The following is a 14,204-nucleotide window of genomic DNA, read 5'->3' on the forward strand; positions in this document are numbered from 1 at the left end:
TTGTTTGCTTTCATATGTTTTTGTGCATTAATCTCAATGTAAGACTTGCTTCAAGGAGCTTATCTAAATGATAAAATTCTGTGAATATATTTAAAACCAATTTATGTTGAATACATTATTTCACATTTTTGTAGTGAATAACAGTTTTCTTTATCATACAAGGTCGAAATTAATTCATGGGTTTGGATGCTACTTCTGACGTTTATCTCGACGTAAAGGTACTCTCAAAGAAAGTTGCGAATATTCTCTGCTAATTCGAGCCACTTCTAAAATGTACCCTGTGTTAGAATCGTTTGATATGTTTTTTCCACATCAAAAGTTTCAACACTCTCTGAAGAAATCCATACAGTATTGGACACTGAAAAATACTGTAACATAGTCCAGCTGTAATGGCTACTCATATGTTGATATATAATGTAAGATTCGCCAATTTTAACATCATAACTAGCCGTGAATCTGTTTTTGGAAACAGCATGTCTGGAAGAACAATGGACAATACCGTCTCTTATGCCTCTTTTATCAGTGTGGTGTTGTGCGATATAGGTAATAACCTGCAATTCTACTTTAGCAATTTGCAACAGAGCATCCAATGACAAGCCAGGTGCAGCAATGTAATGCACATGATCCAAATCATAGTTTTAAAGACACAGACTGTAAAAGTCTTTGAACACATCAGCAAGAAGTAGCATGTTGATTTTCAAATATAAGACAGCATAGTTTTCAGGTGTTGTAGACTTGAATGCATTCCGCATATTGCGTCTTAGCTACTCATCTCCTGTTATCTTTTCTCCTGCTAATAAGCTTTTCAGTTGAAACTAATTAATCTTCCAGTGAAACCGATTCATTACTCATATTGTCATATGGATAAATTCCCTTCTGATTAACTAGATTAAACAGTAAATTATCAGAGAAACATGTCCTCATTATCTTGAGTTCATCTGATTACAGGTATGTTGCTCATTTTTGAATGAGCACATAAAAAATTCAGTTAACTGATAATTCTAAATTTAAAATTACAATGCCTCTCTTGGTGCAGTACTGCAGTACCCTTAACAAATGATTTATATCTGTCCCTATTCGATGCCGCAGAGAAACACGAACATGATTTAACTTCTTTGTCACCATACGTTGTCGTTTGTTCACATATGTTTACGATGAAGGACTGTCTGTCATAATTCTTCAGAATTTGGAATGTTACTAGAACTGTATAGAGAGATCTGTAGAGTACATTACACCTGGCATGTGCTGCACCTCGATATGCACCAGTGAAATGGCAGTGGTCTCTACGTTTAATATCTCCTTCTTTAAATGGTTCCTGGCAAATATGTTCGCAAAAAGACTGCCAAGTAAAACGCTAATTCCTCTTTGGGACCTACTTCCATCTTGTTATTTTGCAATGAAAACTCTTTCACGTTCTCAGCGATTGAATACAGTTGTTCAGTAAACAATTTTATTCAACCGCAACCTCTAAACGATTTAAACTCTGAATACTACAGTTGTAATAGGCTATAGTTAAACGTATTTCATCAGAATATGAGCCACAGTTACTACTATGACTGCAAGTAGTAACTTGTTCTAAAAAACATCTGTATCAGCATAAATTACAAAAGCCAACTTCATTTGGTTGCTTTTGTAATAGGAACCTGCAACATCAACAGATTTGTATGTTTCTTGCAAATGGTCCATTGTAACATAAAGTGGTATAACTTTAAATTTTTTCTCATCCCTCTTGTCATTTACAAACCATCCAATTATAATCTGAATGATGGTTGCTGTAGAAATTAACAGAGACATATACATTCTGCTTTTCGATAATCTGAACTTGTTCCAGTTCTAGAGGGAACGGTGTATTAACAGAGTTTAATTTGTTCACATGTGGCCAATTTTTTTTTCTGTGTTTTGAGTTGGCATTTATTACTGCACGTTTATCTGCTGTGGCCTTGTGCTGTTTTTTGTTCAGCTTTGCATAAGAAACTTTACATTAATGTGCAGCTGAGCTATTTCTTTCAACGCTAATACGCCTCTCTAAAAGTCACAAGTTTCTTTAACAGCTTGTCAGTAACTTTAGTAGAGTACCAACCATCTGCAATTTGGATGGCATTACACACACATTCTTTGTATTGAGATACGATTGGTTTTCTTCGCCTGATTTGGAAAACAGAAACTTGCATTCTAGGAAAAATTTGATTTTAAGATGTTCGTTAAGTAGATGGACTCTGTTCTGAAAAACGTAATAACAGGCATCCAAGAAACGTCTAGGCCCTTTAAAGCTACGACTATTAGCTATCACACCAGTACATATTCTACTTCTACATGGATACTCCGCAAGCCACAGTACGGTGCGTGGCGGATGGCACCCCATACCACTACTAGTCATTTCTCTTCCTGTTCCACTCGCAAACAGAGCGAGGGAAAAACTACTATCTATATGCCTCCGTATGGGCCCTAATTCCTCGTATCTTATCTTCATGGTCCTTACGCACATCGCATGTGAGAATAATTCGGCAAACAACTTCAAACGCCGGTTCTCTAAAGTCTTCTCAGTAGCGTTCCTCGAAAAGAACGTCGCTTTTCCTCCAGAGATTCCCACTTGATTTCCAAAAGTATCTCCGTACGACTTAAGTGTTGTTCGAACCTACCGATAACAAATATAGCGGCCCGCATCTGCACTGCTTCGATGTCCTCCTTCAGTCCGACCTGGTACGGATCCCAAACACTGGAGCAGAATTCAAGAACAAGTCACACCAGTGTCCTACATGCGGTCTCCTTTACACCACACTTTCCTAAAATTCTTCCAGTAAACTGAAGTCGAACATTGTCTTCCCTACCACAGTCCTCACATGCTCGTTCCTTTTCATATTGAAATATGGACTCAACATCTAGCTATGCAAAAGCATTGATTGCATATAATTTTGTTTGTTTAGGCGTTGGTCCATCCATTATTGCGAACCTGATACAAGTACAATAATGTTACTAGGTTAGTTTAAAATTCGATAATAATGTGCATTATGTTCGCCTACCGAGAAACCTGTCCATCAGTGGTCTCCGTTAGTCTTCTTCTTCGGCCGGGTACTGGACAACAGCCACTGCTGATCTCCAACCGCTGTTCCGATCGAGTGCTAGACGTCAGCCGCTGTAGCAGATTCTGCAATATTGGATAAGGAAACAGCATCTTTGATTTACAGAAATTAGGCTGATTTGGGAAAGATATCATAGTAGCATTTATAGATATGGCATGGTCTGAATGGACTGGAAACTGTCAAAAGGAACGCAACTCTGAAACATGCATAACAAATTCCCATCAACAAAAATGTTTCGCGAAGAAGTAGAATCAGTAGTTGAAAGATGAAAGATTTACATTTTTTCTTTTTGTAGAGGATTGCCACACGAGTTGCATTTCGTTGTGAACGTATCTATTTTTCTGTGGACTCCAGTCACTGCTTTCTCCAGCTGCCTGCAGAAACTTCAACACTCAATGGAAAAAAAAAAAATATGGATAAGTTACAGCAAGTAATCAATAGGTGAAAGATGTAACATTCTTAATACTAATATTAATATTTTTTTGGAGATTTGCACACGTGTCCTTGAAAGAAAAAGCATTGGACAAGGATGATGGCTACAATGGCACATCAGTACCTACCATCAAGTGGTAACCCCGCTTTTATAACCTCCTCTCCTGCTGAGTTAACTGAATAGTTTCGAGTACTTCTAAGTACTTCCAATCCTTCCTGCTGAGGCAGCAAATGGTGGCGGGAAAGAATCTGAAGATGTGCATTGAAGTAATTTTCTTATCTCACATTAAATGTCTAGTCTCCACGTTCCCGCCAGTGTTATACGTGTTTGAAACTGTTCCAACTGGAAGAAAGCTTTGTAAGTCCTGCATTGCTGACGTAAGCACCATATTTCGTTTTCCACATTTCTTTGTTTATGATCTTGAGGGAATGTCTTCTTCAGCGGATGCATAATCAAGGAAATTAAATCTTAAATGCATGTGTCGAATATCTGTATTTCAAGTAACAGGAAGCATATATGCATATTCAAGGAACTCAGATCCAAGTGTTGGTTTATCACCTCTGTCCTGCATGGTTACACTGGCTGTTTCTTTTTACCAATAATTGTAATTTTGTTGTGAAATTAGCCCCTACTCCCTACCTCCCACAGATGAGTCCTGCAAGTTCGAGTAACAGTATCTTATCAATCCCATCTACTTGCGAGCTGCCGACCGGTGACAGCCGTTACCCGCTGCCTCCGCCGAAGTGAGCTGTCAGAGAAGGTGTGGTACTGTATGCAATAAAGTTTCTGTTACAGAAAACTACTGCAGAGTAAAAAGTAACAAACTGGATCAGGCCTGTTACACGATTTGAGACTCAACAGAAGACGATATCCAAACATTTTCAGAACTTCAACATTTATGTGACAGAGAAAATGTATTACTTGCAAACAAAACAAATCCTTTAGTACAACATGAGTGAGTGCAGAACGTATATGTAAACACCAACGTAAAAATTTCTTCTCTAGAAACTTTGACATCTAAATGAATGAAATTCGTTTTGCATGACTGTTCGAGATTCTCATCCATAGCGTTTTCTTATGGTCTGTGGGAATGCATGCCTTGTGGTATTTTTTGACTTCTTGTCCTTTTTAGCAGTTTGTGCAAATAAAATACCATGTCAAGAGGGATGGAACCTCCAGTATAAAAGGAGAGAGAGGATAGTGCGTTGTCAGCAGAGCAGTAACTACAGAATCGGTTGGTCAAGAGAGCTCAGCGACTTTGAATTGGTCTAGTCATCGGATGTCACCAGAGGAACAAATCTATCAAAGACATCTAAACCCTTCTAAAAGTGGCCTAAATCAAATGTTGGTGATGCAATTATGAAGTGGAAAACCAAGAGCAAGCAGAACTCGTGTACTTTTGGACAGGGACTGTCGAGCATTGATGAGGATGATCGTAAAGAATCGCATGAAATCATCAGCAGGAATCATTGGGAAGTTCCAAAGGGCCACCAGTAGTAGGGGTAGCATAGTGAATGCATTAAGAGTTAAAAGCAATAAGCTACGTTGGTCGACCTCCTCCTCATAAACCATAAATTTCTCTAGTAAATGCTAAGTGACAAAGTAGTTGGCGTAAAGAGTGGGTTACTGGAAACGATTGATTTGGAGTGGTTAATCACACTGTAATGGGGCTGTTTTTAGTGTTTCAGGTTTCTACCTTTATTGTTATTAAGAAAACGCTAACTGCACAAGGATATAAACATATTTTACAGATCGTAAACTGCATACAGTGTAGGAACATTTCGGAGATGATGGTTGTTTGTATCGTCATGACAATGCACTGTGTCATAATGCAGTATCTGTAAGGCAATGGTTTGTGGACAATGACATTCCTAAAATGGACTGAACTGTCCGGAATCTTGATCTGAACCCGATGGAACACCTATGGGACGGGATGGAACGTCAAATTCGCTCCAGCCCCAATGTCCATTATCACTACCTTCTCTGCCATCGCGTCTTGAGGAAGAATGGGTTGCTTTTCTCTGCAGACATTCAGACACCTCGTTGAATGCTTCCCCAGCAAAATTCAATCCATGATAAACTGGAAGAGTAGTCACATTCTATATTGACGTCCAGTATCACAGTTTTGCTGTAACACGGAGGACAATTTGTTACAGTTTTGCTGTAACTTGACTCAATCTGAAGTGCCAGGCAATAACTCACATGATAATAAAGTTAAAGACTCAGTTGCAGAATGAATGAGAACATTGGCTAAAAGATGCTCGAAAACAGTGTGTGTTCACGGATTTGCAAACATTTTTCATATTGAGCAGCAAGCACTGGTTCTTGAGAACACATGGTAAACTATCGTGTTTGATTTCAGATTAGAATTGAAAATATATACCAAATTATTGTGCCAATATTATGTACGTGCCTGACACTTAACAGAGTGGGCATGTAGTGCACCACTTTGCTGAGTATCTACCTTATCTCACTTCCTGAGGGGAGGCATTTACCTGTCTGACCTGTGAGATGCTATGGCTTGACTTATGACGCATAATTTAAACATCAGTAATTAATTTTTTGCCCCCAAAATTATGATTGAGTTTCCCTGAATCGGTGTGTCATGCAGCAGCATGCCTTTGAGATTGTGTTCCTTGAAATGAGGAAAGCGGAATGTGATGCTTATGTTGACACAACAGGACTTTCTGACTAATTTCACATGGCATCTGCACGCCATGATCACATTTTTGATATGTCAGCACAAGTTGGAAGTGGTTTCAACTTGTTGACTGAGCATTAAGGCGTTTTATAAATGTATAAAACCCACTGTGCGTAGCTTGTCATTGTTGCTGAACCATCCTATCATGGTCATCATAGCCATTGCCATCATTCAATGGACATGACATGTAAGTTCAAAAAAATGGTTCAAACGGCTCTGAGCACTATGGGACTTAACATCTGAGGTCATCAGTCCCCTAGAACTTAGAACTACTTAAACCTAACTAACCTAAGGACACCACACACATCCATGACCGAGGCAGGATTCGAACCTGCGACCGTAGTGGTAGCGCTGTTCCAGACTGAGGCGCCTAGAGCCGCTCTGTCACAGCGGCCGGTTGTGAAGCTTGGAAAAAATAAAAGTGTATGCTGTGTATTTCTTTCAATTATTTTCAGTTTCTAGTTTTATTCTGTCATATTTCTTTTTTTACGTGTAGATGCCATGAGGATGAGGTGCAGTTAAGAACCTGCAAAACGCTGACGAGTTTGATGCTGGGACTTGTCCTGTGGATGATAATGGTAATGAGCGTCCGCTACTCACTGAGTACCCTTCTAGTCTACAAGGGCTGGATTTACGAACGAGAAGGAGGTTCTAAGCCGTCGCTACCGACAAAGCTGTGGTTCGCACTGCTGAAGGCGTTGACGTTCAAGCAGCGCCCCATGCTCTGCAGCTACCAAGGTGTGCTGCCCAAGCTACCTGTGCCAGCGCTGCGTGACACTGTCCAACGGGTAAGCTACATCGGCATAATTTTCAGATACATACTAAAGACAAAGCTGCGCTTTACGCTACAAACAATATTCGTCACATATTAGAAGGAATGTCGAGAGAATTTTGCCGAACAGACATAATTCAGATATCAACAAGAAGTTGAGCGAGAATGTGAACTGAAGACAACGAAAGATGGTCAACGAAGAATATGCTCAACTGTGTGCTCATCACGAGATGATCTTAGATAGTATAAAAAATCACCAAATGGTGTTGGGACAGCAACCAGCTACAAATTTACTTTCAGTTCCTTTATTCAAAGGGTACCGTTACCGTTTTCGAATCGTTGCGATTCATTCTCAGACGGTTTACACGCTTTCATTATGACATGTGGTGTGTTTTTCACAGATTAATTGTCGTGAAATGTTGGTTTGGAGTGTTTGTTTTCATAACGTTCGTCCAACACTAAAGTGTTCAGTGAGAAAAATTTACGTGTGCAACAATAAGAATGCAGTGGGAATGTTTTCACATGTTGGACGAATGTTATGAAAACAAACACTCCAAACCGACATTTCACGACAATTAATCTGTAAAAGTTACACAACATGTCATAAAGAAAGCTTGTAAACCGTCTGAGGATGAATCGCAACGATTCGAAACCGGTAACGGTGCCCTTTGAATAAAGGAACTGAGAGTAAATTTGTGGCTGGTTGCTGTCCCAACACCATCAACATTTGTCTTCAAACAAGAGCCACGGTCTCCATCATGTCAAAATTGAGCCAACAACAAATTGTGGTCGCATTGCTCGTGACGTACGATTTTCGATGAGCAATTGTACTACAGCAGATCAGCAACTGCACCTGCCAACAAACATTTGTAATGAAAAATCTACAGTCGTTTATTGTTTAGAATATTTTGCGATTTTCAGGTTTGTTATAAAAGCTACGTTTTCGTTCATTCTCCCACTTTCTTCTTCAATCTCGATAACAATGCAGTTAAGCTAGACGTATAACGCCTTTGGTTTGCATCAGAGCACTCATTAGAGTACTATGGGACCCGGATCGTATGCTTTTGCACATTGTACTGACTCATCTAGGAGCTTCAAGAAAGTGATTTGGAATGCTTCAGTCAAAAGTGAGACACAGTACGCCGTTCTTTTTATGCTGTTGTTATGGATAAGCAACTAAAAGTTACCTGGCAGGTATCTGTTAAGACAGCACCGCTGTTTATAATAACAGGACTAACTTTTGAGACATTCTCAGGATATTTTAGTCGCCGTTTGAGGAAGATGTTGCAATATGTCAAGGATGACAGTCCAAGAAATTTTATGTAAAATTGACAAAGAATTACATATAATGAACGCTTGCTACAGTCACTTTCGTACCTACTTCCCTCGTCATTCATTAGTTCGAACGTAAACGTAGTGACATGATGGTGATAGCTGGTGCTGTCTCAAGTGCACCAACTTCTGTCGGACGGGTTGAAAAACCTCTCTCCTCGTACTGCTCTGCCACCAAGTCCTAATTGAACACCCACGTCGGGGGATAACGCGTTGTTCTTAGAAAAAGCATTCCATCTGGAATACAGCAAACGGGAGAGGATGAAAGACGAACGACTACCGTCATGAACCCCGAGCTACAAGACGGACAAACTTCTCGAACGCCGTTTTCTTATATTTTCCGCCGTTCCTTAGTTGCTTCTATATTCTCCAAGTCCAGGACGCATTGCCTAATATTCCTGGACTGTAAACAGCCGAATAAGGGTGCAGAGTCTTAAAAGATCTACCCACGTCAATGGCGTGTTTCTTAGTTATTAGGTGGTCTCTTATGAGACAACCATGTGCTTCATACTAAGCAACTGTTCGGCTGTTAACATAAACTCAAAAAGCTTTACCCGGTCGCCACTAGCAGCAGCAGCAGCAATGTACAGTACATAAGTGATGCTTCTCACACTAGTCTGTGACGTTGGAGAACTGTGATTCGGACAACACATCATGACAATCTTCTGCCATGGATTGTGTGTGACACCATGTTTGAGATACGTAAGCGACTAGGATGGAGACAAATAATATCCAATGAAAGTTCAGTTATCTATTCTATGCCGTGTACCATACAATTTACATGCATTATTTTATGTTCGCTTAGAAACAGGTATCTTAAATATGTTATCAGCATAAATGTTGACATTACTCTGAAAAAAATTTCATTAAATTTGTTTACAGTATCTCCGCACCGTCCGTCCACTCTATGATGATGTACATTACGCTCTCATCGAGAAACTAGCTTATGAGTTTGAGAATGGTGTAGGGCCAAAGCTTCAACGATATCTAATGGCGAAATCATGGTAAGTGGAAACCACAGATTTATGTTATATTGCCTAATTATTGTATCCAAAAAATAAATAACATATTCGTAAAGGTTATTAAATTCACAGTAACTTCTAGACTGAAAATGCAGAAGTCTGTCACACGTATAACGTATCTAAACTAGAGTGCTGAAAAAGGGAGTACTGATTACTTATCGAAAAAACGGCGAATGTGCAACTTTTTTTTTCAAAAAATTCGCTGGGCATAATATCAAGTTATGCACCTCCGAAAAGCACCTTCAGTAAGAGATCCAGTGAGCAAAAACACTAAAGATATAAGCAGATCGAAATCTGGATTGAGTGTAATAGCCCCTACAAATCGTCCAGCTTCAGGTCTGAACAGGCTACTCTGCTTAATTACTCGCTAAAAAATATTTCGAATGAGCTCGCTGTATATAATCTACAGATTGTTCCTGCTTCACAACTAACTGGGTGTTTTGTGAATTGCAGTTGTCGTTCTCTGTATTAAGATTTATTTCTGAGGGGTAAAGTAAATACTACTACATCATGTAAGATGCTTAAAAATGTTATTAGGAAGGCAAAGAATATGTGGTACCAAACAGAATAGCTAATGCACAGGATACCATTAAAACCATATGGTCAGTTGTGAAGGAACTGTCTGGTTAGCAACACAACCTCGACTACATAAAGTCAGTTCGTAGTAAAAATATTTCTGTTACTGGTAAGTCATATGTACAGTATTCAACAATCATTTTGTGAGCATTGCTGATGAATTAAATAGAAACTTAGCTTCTACTGGGAAACGTGTAACTCTCTTCGAAAATGCCTTTCCATGTTTGATGACTGAAATACTTCTCTGTGACACTGACAAGGGGGAGATTGAGTCAATAATTAAATCACTGAAGACTAAGTACTCTCATGGATATGATGGAGTGCCTATCAGAATATTAAAGTACTGTGCTGCATACGGTAGCCCTGTACTTAGCCATATTTTTAATTTTTCCTTTCAGAATGGTCAATTTCCTGAACGATTAAGGTAGTCAGTAGTAAAGCCGCTTTATAAATAACGATAAAGGTGTAATGTAGACAATTTTAGACCTATTTCTGTGTCATCAGTGTTTGCTAAAGTTATTGAAAAGGCTGTGTGCGTGAGGATAATTTATCATTTTATATCACATAATTTGCAGTCAAATTTACACTTCGGCTTTAGAAGTGGTTTAACGACTGAAAATGCTCTATTCTTTTTCCTCTGAGAGGTATTGGATGTATTAAACAAGAGGTTTCGAACGCTAGACATATTTTTTTGTTTTAACTAAGGCGAGTAATTATGTAGATAACAAAATGTTGCTCCAGAAGTTGTACCATTATGGAATATGGGGAGTAGCTCACAATTGGTTCGTCTCTTTCTTTAACAACAGACAGCAAAAGGTCGTCATTCACAGTGTGGAGAAGGGCTGTGATGTGAGATCTGAGTGGGGCACTGTCAAATGGGGGTGCCCTCGGGATCAGTCCTGGGGCCACTCCCGTTCATTATGTATGTAAATGATATACCCTCCAGTATTACAGGTAACTCTAAAATACACTCCTGGAAATTGAAATAAGAACACCGTGAATTCATTGTCCCAGGAAGGGGAAACTTTATTGACACATTCCTGGGGTCAGATACATCACATGATCACACTGACAGAACCACAGGCACATAGACACAGGCAACAGAGCATGCACAATGTCGGCACTAGTACAGTGTATATCCACCTTTCGCAGCAATGCAGGCTGCTATTCTCCCATGGAGACGATCGTAGAGATGCTGGATGTAGTCCTGTGGAACGGCTTGCCATGCCATTTCCACCTGGCGCCTCAGTTGGACCAGCGTTCGTGCTGAACGTGCAGACCGCGTGAGACGACGCTTCATCCAGTCCCAAACACGCTCAATGGGGGACAGATCCGGAGATCTTGCTGGCCAGGGTAGTTGACTTACACCTTCTAGAGCACGTTGGGTGGCACGGGATACATGCGGACGTGCATTGTCCTGTTGGAACAGCAAGTTCCCTTGCCGGTCTAGGAATGGTACAACGATGGGTTCGATGACAGTTTGGATGTACCGTGCACTATTCAGTGTCCCCTCGACGATCACCAGAGGTGTACGGCCAGTGTAGGAGATGGCACCCCACACCATGATGCCGGGTGTTGGCCCTGTGTGCCTCGGTCGTATGCAGTCCTGATTGTGGCGCTCACCTGCACGGCGCCAAACACGCATACGACCATCATTGGCACCAAGGCAGAAGCGACTCTCATCGCTGAAGACGACACGTCTCCATTCGTCCCTCCATTCACGCCTGTCACGACACCACTGGAGGCGGGCTGCACGATGTTGGGGCTTGAGCGGAAGACGGCCTAACGGTGTGCGGGACCGTAGCCCAGCTTCATGGAGACGGTTGCGAATGGTCCTCGCCGATACCCCAGGAGCAACAGTGTCCCTAATTTGCTGGGAAGTGGCGGTGCGGTCACCTACGGCACTGCGTAGGTTCCTGCGGTCTTGGCGTGCATCCGTGCGTCGCTGCGGTCCGGTCCCAGGTCGACGGGCACGTGCACCTTCCGCCGACCACTGGCGACAACATCGATGTACTGTGGAGACCTCACGCCCCACGTGTTGAGCAATTCGGCGGTACGTCCACCCGGCCTCCCGCATGCCCACTATACGCCCTCGCTCAAAGTCCGTCAACTGCACATACGGTTCACGTCCACGCTGTCGCGGCATGCTACCAGTATTAAAGACTGCGATGGAGCTCCGAATGCCACGGCAAACTGGCTGACACTGACGGCGGCGGTGCACAAATGCTGCGCAGCTAGCGCCATTCGACGGCCAACACCGCGGTTCCTGGTGTGTCCGCCGTGCCGTGCGTGTGATCATTGCTTGTACAGCCCTCTCGCAGTGTCCGGAGCAAGTATGGTGGGTCTGACACACCGGTGTCAATATGTTCTTTTTTCCATTTCCAGGAGTGTATTTCTTTTTGCTGATGACACTAGCTTGGTAGTAAAGGACGTTGCGTGCAACATTGGCTCTGTTTCAAATGGTTTTCATGACATAAGTTCATGGCTTGTAGAAAATAAACAAACGCTAAATCACAGTAAGACTCAGTTTTTACAGTTTCTAACGCACAATTCAACAAAGCTCGACGTTTTAATTTCACAGAATGGGCATATGATTAGTGAAGCTGAACAATTCATATTTCTAGGCGTTCAGATAAATAGTTAGCTGTCGTGGAAAGCACACGTTCAGGATCTTGTTCAAAGACTTAATGCTGCCATTTTCACTATTCGAACGGTATCGAAAGTGAGTGATACTTCGACACGTAAATTAGTCTACTTTGCTTATTTTCATATACTTTTGCTACATATTATTTTTGGAGTACCTCCTCCCATTTTCAAAGGATATTTTTGGCTCGGAAACGGGCATGTTGGGCAATAAGTTGTGTAAGTTTGCGAACCTCTTGTCGACCCCTGTTCACTAGCCTGGGTATTCTGACACTGGCCTCTCAGTATACGAGTATACATCCTTTACTGTCGTTTCTTGTTAAAAATATCGGCTTATTCCCAAGAAACAGCAGCTTTCACTCTTTTAATGCTGGGCAGAAATCCAATCTGCATTTGGATCGCTCTTCCTTGAATCTTTTGCAGAAAGGCGTGCAATATACTGCTGCATTCATTTTCAATAAGCTACCACAAGAATTCAAAAATCTTAGCAGTAATCCACGCGCTTTCAAATCGAAGCTGAAGAGTTTCCTCATGGGACACTCCTTCTTCTCTGTTGAGTAGCTCCTTGAATACGCTGATTCCGGTGTTATATTGTTGATTGCGGTTACTTAAACTTATGGCTTGACTTTTTTGGGTTCATAAACATTTTATTTTACCTGCTATTACTTTCATGTTGTAATTTCATGTACTGACACATTGCATTACCTTGGAGATATGCTCCTCAATTTGGTCATACAGAACTAGACATGTAAAATAAAATAAAATAAATCAAATGGAAGTTTTAGTACTTACTAGTAATCTATTGGATTTGCTTAGCACTTCCTGGCAATCTCTTGGCTTTGATACAGCTAGAATTTCACGCTGAATACTTATTGTGTGACTCTGCTCTGTGAGAGATACACAGAGGTTACACTATTTTTATTAGGTAGCTAATCCAGCACTCAACAGCATTTCTTCAGAGATAACACGCATTTTTCGAGAAGCAGAAACAAGAGATTGTGATTGTGTTCTCACCTTTCACGTAAATATAATGAATGTACGCAGAAGCAGGACCAGTAATAATTATATTTAATGGCTGAAAGACTAAAATTAGCAGGCCCTAGTACCGGCTAAAACAAAATAAAAAATATAATAATTTATCAGGAAAATACGATTCTTTTAAAAATTGTAATATAATGCTGATTACAAGAGGTACTGTAGGCTTTCTGATTATCTGTGTTTAAGGTTATCCGAAAATTACGTCTCTGATTGGTGGGAAGAATACGCCTACCTGCGCTGCCGCGCTCCAATACTCATCAATTCAAATTACTATGGCATCGACCTCATCCTTGCAAATCCAACACACGTGCAGTCCGCTCGTGCTGGAATGCTAATCCACAGATTTATGAAAAGCCAGAAGAAAATCTTATACCAGACGCAAGACCCGGTAAGTAATGCTCCAAATAAAACTACATATGAATGGAAGTGCGTAAAGAAGTTCATCATCGACTCTTTGTACATTTCTTGGTATATATGTAATGAAGCGGCAGCAATGTCTACACTGTTTTCAAAACGTACCATTCTTAAATAACAGAGCGGAGAACTCCTATTAATCATTTTTACTAGACGTATTAGACATTACACATGTAAACAATGCGTTAGAACA

General features: G+C 40.8%; 1 protein-coding gene across 1 annotated transcript in view; it reads left to right on the forward strand.

Moving 5' to 3' along the window:
• LOC126365493 (carnitine O-palmitoyltransferase 1, liver isoform-like) overlaps nucleotides 1-14,204 on the forward strand; it is a 135,260-nt gene that overhangs the window by 97,117 nt on the left and 23,939 nt on the right. The window contains exons 6-8 of the mRNA XM_050008150.1: nucleotides 6,711-7,002; nucleotides 9,201-9,322; nucleotides 13,784-13,985. Of these exons, the coding sequence (XP_049864107.1) occupies nucleotides 6,711-7,002; nucleotides 9,201-9,322; nucleotides 13,784-13,985 (616 nt within the window). The remainder of the gene's footprint in view (nucleotides 1-6,710; nucleotides 7,003-9,200; nucleotides 9,323-13,783; nucleotides 13,986-14,204) is intronic.

The sequence above is a fragment of the Schistocerca gregaria genome, chromosome 1, assembly GCF_023897955.1.
Source record: "Schistocerca gregaria isolate iqSchGreg1 chromosome 1, iqSchGreg1.2, whole genome shotgun sequence".
In the NCBI taxonomy this organism is placed as follows: Eukaryota; Metazoa; Arthropoda; class Insecta; order Orthoptera; family Acrididae; genus Schistocerca; species Schistocerca gregaria.